This window comes from Delphinapterus leucas, chromosome 10, assembly GCF_059928025.1.
Source record: "Delphinapterus leucas isolate spDelLeu-1000000601 "Yukka" chromosome 10, BTC_Dleu_Yukka2, whole genome shotgun sequence".
Lineage (NCBI taxonomy): Eukaryota > Metazoa > Chordata > Mammalia > Artiodactyla > Monodontidae > Delphinapterus > Delphinapterus leucas.
Genome location: NC_143138.1, coordinates 32,532,665 through 32,545,047, shown reverse-complemented (window position 1 = coordinate 32,545,047; position 12,383 = coordinate 32,532,665). Strand labels below are relative to the sequence as shown.

At 54.3% G+C, this 12,383-nt stretch overlaps 1 protein-coding gene across 1 annotated transcript in view; it reads left to right on the top strand.

Annotated features, from left to right (window-relative positions):
- The window catches only part of TTBK1 (tau tubulin kinase 1), a 38,322-nt gene extending 31,318 nt beyond the window's left edge, over positions 1-7,004 (top strand). Inside the window, exons 14-15 of the mRNA XM_089918697.1 lie at positions 1,500-3,061; positions 3,728-7,004. Of these exons, the coding sequence (XP_089774823.1) occupies positions 1,500-3,061; positions 3,728-4,112 (1,947 nt within the window). The 3' untranslated portion in view covers positions 4,113-7,004. The remainder of the gene's footprint in view (positions 1-1,499; positions 3,062-3,727) is intronic.
- Positions 7,005-12,383: the final 5,379 nt, after the last annotated feature.

The window sequence follows — 12,383 nt, the reverse complement described above, 5'->3', positions numbered from 1 at the left end:
CATGTCAATAGAGAGAGTGAGAGGACCCCCTGGGCAAAGGAAACTGCCTAGGGAAAGACCCAGAAATGTGAGATGCATGAGGCATTTAGAGAACTGCTGGAACGTAAGTGGGGGACCAGAGGGTGCTGCTCAAAGTGAGGTTGGAGCACAAGGTAGGAGTCAGATCATGCGGTGGGGTGGGGACAAGTGGGGGGGTGGGGATGCTCATGTGCCAAGCCAAAGACTGAAACTGTCTCCTGAGGACTGTGGGACCCACCATAGGTTTCTGCAGGTTTGAAGCAGACAGAAATGGGATCAGATTTAAGTTTCAGGAAGATCACTTGGGCAGCCGTAAAAAGAACGGATGGGCAATGCAGAATGGAAAAAGGCTGATGGCTGGGGAACCACGAGGCAGGACAGGGCTGTGCCCAGGGGCATAGGGCAGCAGACACAGATGTTCAAGAGGAATGCCTGGCAGGACTCCCTGAGAGTCTGGATGGCACCTGAAGGTGTTGGAGCCCCTCCAGGGCTTCTGGTCTGCATGGGTTGTGTTTAGGAAAACAGAGGCCCTGTGTGTTCAAAAGGCTAACAAAGTGCTGGATACCATCAGTACCATCCCACCAGGAACAAAGCCATGTCAGCCCTAATGGGGCCTGGTGCATTGTGGGTGCCTGGGGATGTGTGTGATTGACAAGGGCAGAGCCAGAGAAGACACAGCAGCTGAGGTCCTGGTGAGATGGTCAGGCCTTTTGAGTCTGGAAGGAAGGGGGCTAAGGGCAGATGTGGCAAGAATCTAGAAAACCAAGGACATGCCATCACATTGCCAAGAACTCTGCACAAAGCTTCAAAGGGTAAAACTTAATCAAGTGAAAAGAAACTGCCTTTCATAGGCTGGCTGTGAGTTTTTGGAGGAAGTGTGGACTCAAAACATACCTACAGAGGACTGGAAAATTCCTGGCTGACAGGCAGGTGGGAAGGGGGCTGGAGCTCCAGGGGCCCAGCCTTCACTTCAAGGGGTGGAGGACAGCCTGAACTTTGCCCTTGTCTGACAGGTTCTGGTGGCCCTGGTGGCCAGCTCCCTGGCTGCAGAGGAACTGTGCCCTGTGAGGAGGCAGTAAGGGCTGACCCAGACACTTGCTGCCTCTCTCTGGACCTGGTTTCCTACATGGTGGCTATGATGGCTTGCAGTTGCCTCTGGGTTTCAGGATACACATAGGATACAGAAGAGTCGGGGTAAAGGGAAGACTGGTAGACAGAAAAGCCACCAGGATCAAGGCCTGGGACCTCAGGGGACCTGGAGCATGAACACAGTTATTCATCAGAGATTTATTGAGCACTTACTAGGTGCCAGGGACCATTCTAAGCCCTGGGGACAGAGCGATGAGCAAAACAGCCCCAGCATGTGCTCTAGTGGAACTCACAGTCTCACGGGCCTCCTAGCCTGGGAGTGCAGTCAGGCCTTCTCCGGCCCAGGATGGGGGGGGGTGACCTCAGTGGGTCCCTGTGTGTGCCCCTTGCAGGTATTCTCCGTGGCGCCCCCGTTTGAGGTGAATGGTCTCCCGCGAGCTGTGCCCCTGAGCCTGCCCTACCAGGACTACAAGAAGGATCTCTCCGATTACCGTGAACGGGCTCGGCTGCTCAACAGGGTCCGGAGGGTGGACTTCTCGCACATGCTACTTGCCACCCCGCAGGTCCCGCTGGCTCCTGTTCAGCCTCAAACGAATGGGAAGGAGGAAGAGGAGGAGGAGGAGGAGGAAGAGGAGGAGGAGGAGGAGGAGGAAGAAGAGGAAGAAGAAGAGGAGGAGGAGGAGGAAGATGAGGAAGAAGAGGAGGAAGAAGAGGAGGAGGAGGAGGCAGTGGCCCTGGGGGAGGTGCTGGGGCCACACAGTGGCTCCAGCAGTGAGGGCAGCGAGAGGAGCACGGACCGGAGCCAGGAGGGCGCCCCGTCCACGCTGCTGGCCGATGATCAGAAAGAGTCCAGGGGCCGAGCCTCCATGGCTGACGGGGACCTGGAGCCTGAGGAGGGCTCCAAAACGCTGGTGCTCGTCTCCCCTGGCGACATGAAGAAGTCGCCTGTCACTGCCGACCTGGCCCCCGACCCTGACCTGGGCACTCTGGCTGCCCTCACTCCTCAGCACGAACGGCCCCAGCCCACTGGCAGCCAGCTGGACGTGTCTGAGCCAGGCACCCTGTCCTCTGTCCTCAAGTCTGAGCCCAAGCCCCCTGGGACCGGGACAGGGCCGGGGGCTGGGGCAGTGACCATAGGGGCAGGGGGAGTGGCAGTCACCTCCTCGCCCTTCACCAAAGTCGAGAGGACCTTTGTGCACATTGCAGAGAAAACCCACCTCAATGTCATGTCTTCTGGTGGACAAGCCTCCCGGTCTGAGGAGCTCAGCGCTGGGGGGGAGCTGGGCCTGGAGGTGCCCTCTGATGGAAGGGCTGCGGAGGAGGGGGCCTCCGTGTACCTGGAGAACGGCATTGCCCTATCAGGGCTGGTGAGCTGTGTCCTGTCCGCCCCCCCCGAGAGCAGCCCCTTGGAGGTGACCACAGACTCACTGCCCAATGGCCCAGCCCTTGCCGATGGGCCAGCCCCGGCGTCCCTGCTGGAGCCGGGTCCCGAGAAACTGGCCACCGTCTCCCCCAGTCGCCATGCCAGGCCAGGCCCTCGCCCCAGGAGCCGAATCCCTGTCCTGCTGTCTGAGGAGGACACAGGCTCGGAGCCCTCAGGCTCACTGTCGGCCAAAGAGCGGTGGGGCAAGAGGGCGCGACCACAGCAGGACCTGGCGCGGCTGGTGATGGAGAAGAGGCAGGGCCGCCTGCTGCTGCGCCTGGCCTCTGGGGCCTCATCCTCTTCCAGTGAGGAGCAGCGCCGTGCCTCTGAGACGCTCTCAGGCACAGGCTCTGAGGAGGACACGCCTGCCTCTGAGCCCGCGGTGCCCAGGAAAGCCGGGCGGGCAGCTGCCACCCGGAGCCGGATCCCCCGTCCCATCAGCATCCGCATGCCCACGCCTGCCGCAGCCCAGCAGCCCCCTGACAGACCCCAAGGCGCGGCCCCAGCATCTGACACAGCCATCACCAGCAGGTGAGAAACTGCTGCTAGTCCCAGGGCAGGCAGAGGGTGACTACAGAAGGCCCCCACCAGCAGACGCTTCCCTGAGCCAAGGGCTATTGATAATTCAGGAAGGACCCTCAGCCACACCCCCTGTCCACCACCTCCCCAACTAAGTCTCTCTTCTCACTCAGGTCCCAGCCCTCTCACTGGGCTCAAGGGAGTGGCTGCAGTGAGTGTGTCTGGAGGGGTTCCAAGGAGGCCAGGCTTGGGAAGAGGTTGATGGGGGCCAGTGGGGTCCACACACAGCCTCTGGCGTGCCATGGGGCATTTGAGGCCAAAGGATAAAGGCCAGAACAGTTGGGAAAAAACATTATTCATATTAATATAAACATGGGTATATAATAGAGTAGAATGTAAAATCCATGCGAATTTTAAAGATAAAACAGAGACATCAAACAAAGCCTGGAACAAGCTCTTTTGGTAGCAGCCTGGGAGTGTGTGGCCCTTAGAGGTCCCGTTCTGGAGGATGGGGCACCATGCCTCAGTTTATCCATCTGTGCCAAGGTCTCCTCAGTTTCATCCAGCTCTGAGGATGCAGGACTCTGGAGCTCAGTGCCCAGGGAGATTCTGAAAATGTCTTTTTGTTTCTTTGCCCGCCTCTTGTCTCTTGCCTTCTGCCCTCCGCACCTCCCGCAGGGTCCAGCTGCAGAAGCCCCCAGGGACGGCCATTGCTGCTGACCTCCGTCCCAAACAGCCCCCCGGCCGTGGCCCGGGCCCAGGGCGAGCCCAAGCCGGCACCAGGCCCCCAGCCCCGCGCAGTCCCGGCCTCCCCGCCTCCTCCGCGCACCATCCCAGCGCCTCCCCCCGGAGCCGGTCCCTGTCCCGCAAAGAGAGCCCCTCCCCCTCGCACCAGGCCCGGCCGGGGGCCCCCCCACCCCGGGGCGCCCCGCAGGCCCGGGCCCAGCCTGAAGGCACCCCCTCCCCGGGGGCCCCCAAGAAAGGACCCAGAGTGAAACTCCAGACTCAGCGCGCAACCAAAGGCCGGGCGGGGGTTGCGGAGGGTCGGGCTGGGGCCAGATAATGACGCGCGCGGCGCTCCGTGGCCCCTCACCCTCACCCCGGCCCCCCACCTGCAGCCGGCCACACTGGAACAGCTCCCAGCACAGCCTTACACGCCTGACGCGCGCCACCCGCGGCCCCAGCTTCCTGCCTGCACCCGCGAGGACGCGCGCCAGCACACGCCGCGCCCACCCGCCGGCCCTGCGGAAGGGGACGCGGCGCCGCGGGGGGAGTGTCCGCCTCCCCATCCTTCCCTGTCTCCGCCCCTCCCCCTGCTGCCCTTCAGGTGGGGCAGGCTCACCCTACGCCCCGGGGAAGGCTCAGCGACTCTTCACCAAGGACTCCACGAATGGGGACGCCCTGCTAACCACCAGGCCTCTGCTGCTCTCCAAGCCCCCCCAGGGAACTCTGCTTACACATCCTGCGGCGCCTTTCCCTCCTCCTGACCCTCATCCAGCCAAAGCTAAACGCCCCAACCCTTTCGGAAAGGCAGCCTCAAATTCCAGAAGTGGAGGCTCCAGCCTCCCACTAGGGGTTAATCTCACATCTCCTGGGAGCTGTGGTGGTTGGAAAGGGCTCTTCTCAGCTGCCAGATGGGGGTTGGGGAGGTGAGACCTAGGAGCCATTGGTCTACTGTGGTGTGAGGAGGCAGGTCTGACCTGCCCCAAAGTCAGTACCATCCTGGACACCCCTGTAGGAGGCAGTGGACAGGTGATGGGGGAAGGGTGCTCCCTTGCGCCTCTAGGGTGCAAAGACCCCCTCCCCCTTAGTTTGTGTGGGACCTCAGTGGGAACCATCAAGTGTGTGTGGGCTGCCTTCCTGGGCAAGTGTTTCCCAATGGGAAGTTAGAGGGGGGCTTTAAAAAAGGTTTCACCCCTTCCCTTTGTCCCCGGATCTAGTGCTCAGGATCCCTCACCATCAGGAATTCCTTCTTGCCATCTAACCTCAATCTTGCCTACTGCAGTTTCAGCCAACTTCTCTCTCTCCTGAATTCAGTGGAGGTGGAGAATGACTGGTTATCATCTTCTCTGCACTGGCCCTTTGGAGGTTCAGGGACTCAGTTCTAGCTGGGTCACCATCCCTGTCCTCCTGCCTGCGGGGAGTAGGCTGGATCAGACCATCATCTCCCCCAGTGGGAGAGAGAGCAGAAATAGGCAGACAGACAGAGAGCTGGCCCCTGGACTCAAGGCAGAAAGGCCCTTTTAACTTCCAGATTGTATTCTTGTGTGATAGGTCCAGCCCCAGTCCCCTCCGCCTCCAGCTCACCCTTCAGCCTGTCCCCTCTTGTCCTAATCCCAACCCGTGCGGCTGAGCAGTCCCTGCAGCGGTGAGGCCTCTGCTGCTCCATGAATGGATATGGGGCCTCCTCCGGGGTCTGGCTCCGCACAGTTCATCCCAACTCGTCATCAGCCTCAGCTGCCTGCTTCCGGGCCAAGGGGCTGCAGAAGGGGTGGCCAGTCCTGCCTACCCGGGACAGGTCCCCTGCGGGCCTTCTCCATCCGCAGCACACACAGCCTCTGCCCCCTGGCCTGGCCCCTCTGTTCTTCCCTGGGTCATAGACAGCAAGGCAAGACAACCAAGGGAAGAGGAAGAAAGGTCCCAGCCTGCCGCAGTGATCTGGCAGCATCCAGCCACCATCACTTAGAAGGATGCCCATGAGGAAATTTGCCCCGAGAGAAGCCTGGTGGTGCCAGCTGAAGCCCCTGATGGAGAGTCGGCAGCTTGGGCAGCTGCTTCTATGCCAAGGTGGTGGTTTCTCTGCAGACCAGCCCAGGGGAGGACTCCAGGGTGGATGGCCTTCGAGATTCACCCAATGCTGACGCAGAAGCTCCCAGAACACTCAGGAAACCTCTCCGGACAGAGCCCTCTTTGTCAACCCGAGACCCTCCCAAGGCCTCTGCTGCCCTCTGGATCCAGCAGAGGGGGTGGAGGAAGGGCCACTCCCTCCCACCTAGAGCTTCTCCGAATGACAATCAGCTCGTGCCAGGTGGGGACCCGGGCATGACCCCTGGTGCCCAGGTCCTGGGCCTGCTCCTTGCCACCAACCGAACTGTGAATGTAGGGCCCCCAGCCTCACCCCTGCCCCAGGACCAACAACACCCTGGTTTGGTGTTGGGAGGGAAAAGGGGGCGGCCTGAGAGAGCCCCAGGCCCATCCCACCCTCTCGCTTCACCCAGCACTGGAGCTGGGCAGAGACACAAAACCCTGTCTGCCTTTGGGATTCCGGACCTCCCTAGGGCTCCCAACTGACCTCAGGCCTCTGCGTCATTGAATGTCACTGAGGTGGGGGGAGGAGAGGAAGGGGCGAGTGTGCGAGGGGGCTAGGGGATTGACTCTGCTCTTCTCCCTCAGAAGGATCCAGGGCAGAGGAAACCACACCTTCCAGTGCCCCCACCCCCAGCTGCAGCTTCTTCCCCTTGGGCACCCATTCCCTGCCACCAAGCCTTCCCAGTCCTGAGCGCCTTCTCTATAAAAGAGTGTCACACCACCACCACCACACCCCTCCAGCATTTCCTCATCACCACAGCCTGTGTCACTGGCTCGGATGCAGGTCTGCTCACCCGGAAACATGCCTCCCCTCCCCAGCCGCACTGTGCACGAAGAAGGTGCAGGCGAGGAGCCGGGCCCCAAACACGTGGGCTGCCCCCTTCCCAGATCCTCGCAGGGGCCTGGCTTGCTCAGTCTTCTCAGCTCCGGGGACCAGCCCTGGTGGTCATGGGGTAGGGGGCAGAGAGTTGCCCTTGCCCTCCCCCTGGGGAAGCCACTGAAGAATGTTTACATGCCAAAAAGAATGTAACACCCTCCCCCACCCCTCCTAGTCACTGCATGGCCTCTGCCCACCTTGCACCTGTCCACCCGCCACCCCCACCCCCTGGAAGCCCCTGTCATGATTCGATCGGGTCTCGGAAGGGAAGTAGCCATCACACCATTAAAAAGCCTGTGGACCTTTCTTTCTGTTGGCCTGGACTCTTTTTCATTTGGGAGAGAGGGCAAAGCCCAGGCCCTGGGGCTGGGGGTAGACAGGAGAGAAGAGAGCAGGTTGGTGGGAAAGTGGGGAGGGACTGTCATGGAGGCAGATTGTCTACAGAAAAGGATATGGAAGCTCAGGACGGATACTGGAAATTTGCTCAGGCTTACACTGGTGGAAGGGGATGGTCCTGCTGTCTCTGACAGCAAAGCTCAGGCTCTCTTGGCTCCCCTGGCTCCCAGAGACTCTAAGTCTAGCTTTGTGCAGAGAGGGAGGGAGGAAGAATTTTCATTGCCCCCCAAATTAACAGACAAATATACAAGTGTTTGGAAAACCATAAAGTACAGCAGCTTACAGGCAAGGAAGATAAATGGTCATTATTCTAACAAAACCTATGTAAATCACAAATGAACAGAGCCTCCACTCCTAGAAATGTATCCTATGGATATACTTGTAAACTTGCAAAATTATATGTGTCCCAAGTTATTCATGGCAGCATTCTTTGAACTCTGCAAAGCCTCACCTGCAATTCCGAAAGCCAAAAGTTTCTGAAACTTGGGAGTCTTCCCATTAGATTGGCATGGGAATCATTTGGTAACAAAACCAAAGTGAGTGTGCCTCACTTTGTTCCCAATCATTTGGTAACAAAACCTGCCAAGACTGTTTATAGTCTTTATTAACTCCATTTATCATACATGTTTGCAGTGGAAATACTAATGTGTTTGATTGCACGGCGCTGCCTTAGATCCTACTAGGGCGTTTCATAATATATGGAATATGCACTGAATTGCCTTTCTAAATATAAATATATTCTGGATTCTAAAAGATTTTCGATGGTTTGGGTAAGAGACTGTAGACCTGTAAAAGCAAGTGCTCAGAAGTCATCTAAATGTCCGTTAATGGGGGCCTGTTAGTAGAACATGGCCACCCGTGTGACATGGTGGGGTACTGTGAAGCTCTACAATGAAGGAGGTGGCTTTTTGTATACAGTAAAAGAACTGTGTGTGTAATGTCCAACTGTGTAGATGAGTTAGAGGCCTCTGGTTGCTTTGGGAGGCGAGCTGGGGGGAGGGAGGCTGCAGTATAGTATACTCGCTGTACTTTTTGGATTTTGGACCCTAGGTTCACTATGTGTGAATCTTTCACCTAGGCAATACGTAAATAATTTCTGTCCCAGGGTAGGCTCCCAGCCCTGTCTGAGATCAGAGAGAGAAGGGCCCGGGCTTTGATGTCCTGCTCTCCCTCCGAGAAGACCACTCCACCACAGCTCTGACATTCCAGAACCTGTGTAACCATCTCCTGTTTCCCTCCGTGACTTCCTGGGCCCCCCTTTCTTTTGACGTGATGCAAGGGGGCTCTAGGGTCTGATTCACTAGCTTTCAGTGGGGCCCCCATGTGCTTTTACCTTCCTTCTTGTTCAAAAATGTCAAAAGCAGGTCATATTTGTAGTAAAAAGGCAAGTGCTAAAAGCATATAAAATAAAACGTGAAAGCCTCCCATCCACAAATGTGACCATCTACAGGTAACCCCTGTGAACCACTTGGTGTATACCATCTCAGACCTTCTTTTATGTTTATAATAATAGCACTCTCTCCATATATATTTCTTATAAATAGAGGAGCATATTACACCTACTATTCGGAAACATGATTTTTACACCCAGCAATGTCTTAAAATACAGATCTTCCTTGTTTTTAGTATATCATAGAGTTGTACAACCAATCATCACAATCAATTTTAGAACATTTCCATCACCTCAGAAAGAAACTCCATACCTGTAGCAGTCACTCCCATTTCCCCACAACCCCTCTAGCCCTAGGCAATCTACTTTCTGGCTCTATATAGATTTGCCTATTTTGGACATTTCATATCACTGGAATCACACCACATGTGGCTCTTTGTGACTGCCTTCTTTACACAGCATGTTTCCAAGGTTCATCATATTTAGTTTTTATCAGTACTTCATTCCTTTTTAGGGCCGAATGATATTCTGTTGTATGGATAGACAACATTTTGTTTATCCATTCATCAACTGATGGACTTTGGGTTGCTTCTACCTTTTGGCTATTATGGATAATGCTGCTATGAACATTCATTTACGAGTGTTTGTGTGAGCATATGTTTTCATTTCTCTTGGGTATATATTCTAAGTATATAGGTAGAATATAGAAGTAGAATTGCTGGGTCATATGGTAACTCTATGTTTAATATGTTGAGGAATTACCAAACTTTTCCACAAGGGCTATACCATTTTACTTTCCCACCAGCAATGTAGGAGGATCCTCGTGTTCTTTTTAATGGCTACGTAATGGTCCATGGCATGAATGTTCTATCATCTATCCAACCAGCTCCACATTGTGCTTTCATTAGAGTCTTTCCAACTTCTCACTATTTCAAATAGTGCCAAAATCAATATCCTGGCTCTAATCTTTGCTCACGTCTAATTCTAGGAGAAATCCCCAGAATAATCAAGTAGATGAAAAATATCTTGTTCTATTTTTTAATTTCTTTTATTATTATGAATGAATGAAAGAATGCCAAGGATTATTCATTCATTGTTGTTTAGAATTCCTTCAATCATTCATTCGTTCAACTAATTCTGAGCCCCACATGTACCAGAGGCTATGCCAGACATGGGACACCATCCAGGAACTGAGACAAGGCAGAGTGTACCCTCTAGGAGGTGGCTGTAAATTAACTTTCACTTTACACGATGCTCTATGTGCACTGATACATGAGGCTCAGGTAGGGCCTCCCAGGTCAGACTGCAAACTTGAAGGAAGGCCCTCCGATGAATATGACTCTAAGACTGAATTTTGAAGGAGAAACAGGAGTTGGGCACATAGAGAGCAGTGGGGGCAAGGTGTGGAGGTGTGAGGACTATGTGTGGTTCAGTGTGGTGGTCACTGGTGTGATTCGGGGAGTAGAGAGAGGAGTGAGTGGGGGCAGGACCAAGCCTGTGACAGGGGTGGGCTATGCCAAGGAGGACAGCTTTAGAGGGTTACAGAGAACCCCTGCCCGCCCTCCTCCCCCAGGAGCCTGAGACCTGCGAGGCACACTCACTTCCCTCACAGCTTGGCTCCACAGGTGAGGACCTGCCCAGCCCCCCGCTGACCTTCTCTCCACTCCCTCAGAAAGACTGTCTTTTCTGTTCTAGGGCCAAGAGACCTCTGAGGACGGCGGCACAGAGAAATGAGTGGCTTGAGCAAGGTTCCTCAATCAGGGGCTTGATAGGGGCCAAAAGACCCAGGACACTGGAGGGGCCTTTGTTAGTAAAGAGAGGTCCTTGGGGGACACTCTTGAAAAAAGAGACCAGAGTGGGAACGTGGAGGGTGTCATGTCTCTGATCGTCATACACTGGGGCCTGCTGAGATTTTCCCATTGTCTACTCAGGAGTCAAGGCCAGGATAAGAGCTGAGACCAAGCCAAGACTGAAGGGTGGTCAAGATGAACTTCTAAGCCCTCAGCCGAGGCAGGAGCCTAGTCTTGCCCATGGTGATGTGCTGATGGGGGAGGAGAATCTGCATGGTCATTGGAATTTGGCCATTAGTCAGAGGGAAATATGAGACAAGCACATTTTCATCCGTTCCAGGTGGCATCTTCTGCATTCCTCTCCATCCCATGTACAATTAAGCCCAAAGTAGTGTAACATCACCCATTGCCACCACCATCAATTTTACCACAATCACCACCTCTATCTCCATTACCTACTTCTAACTCTATTACCCACCACTACCAGCACCCTTATCACCCAAATCACAGATACCCTTCTCCATCCGCTGCAGTCACCACCACCATCACCATCACCACTACTAGGCTCTGATGACACGATTAACAAGAGAGACAAAATTCTTGTTCTCCAGGAGCTTATATATCTTCAACATGACCACCACCACCACCACCATCAGTATCATCTACCACATAATCCTCATCACCACCACTGCCCTCATAACCACATCACTATTACCACTATCCCTAGCCCCATACCCTTCATCCCTATTCCAGTCACCATCATTTCTGCCATCAGTATGCCCACCTCCATCACTGGTATACCATCCATCCCATCACCATATTTCCCACTACAATGGATTCTGTCATTACCACCATCATCAATGTAGGAAATGATTACCTGGATGGTAGCAATGATTAATGGTCAGTGAAGCCCCAAGTAAGATAGGGAGGTCACTCAGTGGAGAGAGAGGAAAAAGAGTAAGAAACACTAAAGTGTAAGAAGTCTCTATTGCAGGCAATCCCAAATAGGGAATTGTTTACCCCAGGAACTTATTCTTTCCCAAACCCTCCAACAGTTCTAGTGTAATTTCAAGTAAGGAGTTGTTTTTCCCATGCACAAGGCTCCTTCTCATCTAGTCTGGTATAAATGAGAGTCTCCTTCTATCTTGGCCTCTGAGCCCAAGTTTGGATTCCCAGGTTGGAGGGGCATGGGGATGGTTAAAAATTTAATCAAAACCAGCTCTTGAGTGGTGATTCAGAGCTGATCAGTACTCTGGTTAGACTCCTGGCATTTCCTACCTTGCTTGTCCTTGCTTTTCCAGCCTCCAAACATCATGGTCATTGTCACCACCATTCCTTGATGACATCAGAGAGGAGAGCTGCCATATGGGGTGGAGGCAGGGAATAAGATGAAGCTGGGGGTACAGTTAATGTCAAATTACTCTCTGTAGAAAGGGGCTTCAGATTTATATCTGAGTTGCCTAGAAGCCAATGCAAAGAGGGAGAGGTGACTATTAGCTACGTCTCATGTTAAGGCAGGAGAGAACCCTCCACTGTGAAAACGAAGGCACCACAGCCAATGCCCAGGGTTGACCTCACTGGCTGTTCTCTCTGGCTCTGGAAAAACCTCAGAGTATTCCCCTGTGGAGTCGCTGGAGGGACCATGGTGATGAGATGGCTGCAAAACTTACCTCTCAGGAACCGCAAACAGTTATGGTATTTTATATTTTTATAGAAATGATTACATAGTATCAAATGAGGGAGGAACCAACAATGTGGGGGTCACATATGGGTGAGCGCAAGAGGGAAGGAGTTTCTCACTCTTGAGCTGGTCGCCAGAGTGGCTGGGGCACGCACCAGGTGAATAGGAGGGAGGCCAGGGCTGCCTTCAGGACTGCACCCAGGGTACTGGAGGGAATGGGGCATGGTGGGGAGGGGTCAGAGACAGGCTTCGGGAGAGGAGTCATATGGAGGGTCATATGGGCCAAGCTAGGGAGCTGGACTTTCACCCTCCAGCAGAGGGAGCTGGTGAGGAGTTTTTTGTTTGTTTGCTTTTGATGTGGACCATTTAAAAAGTCTATTGAATTTGTTACA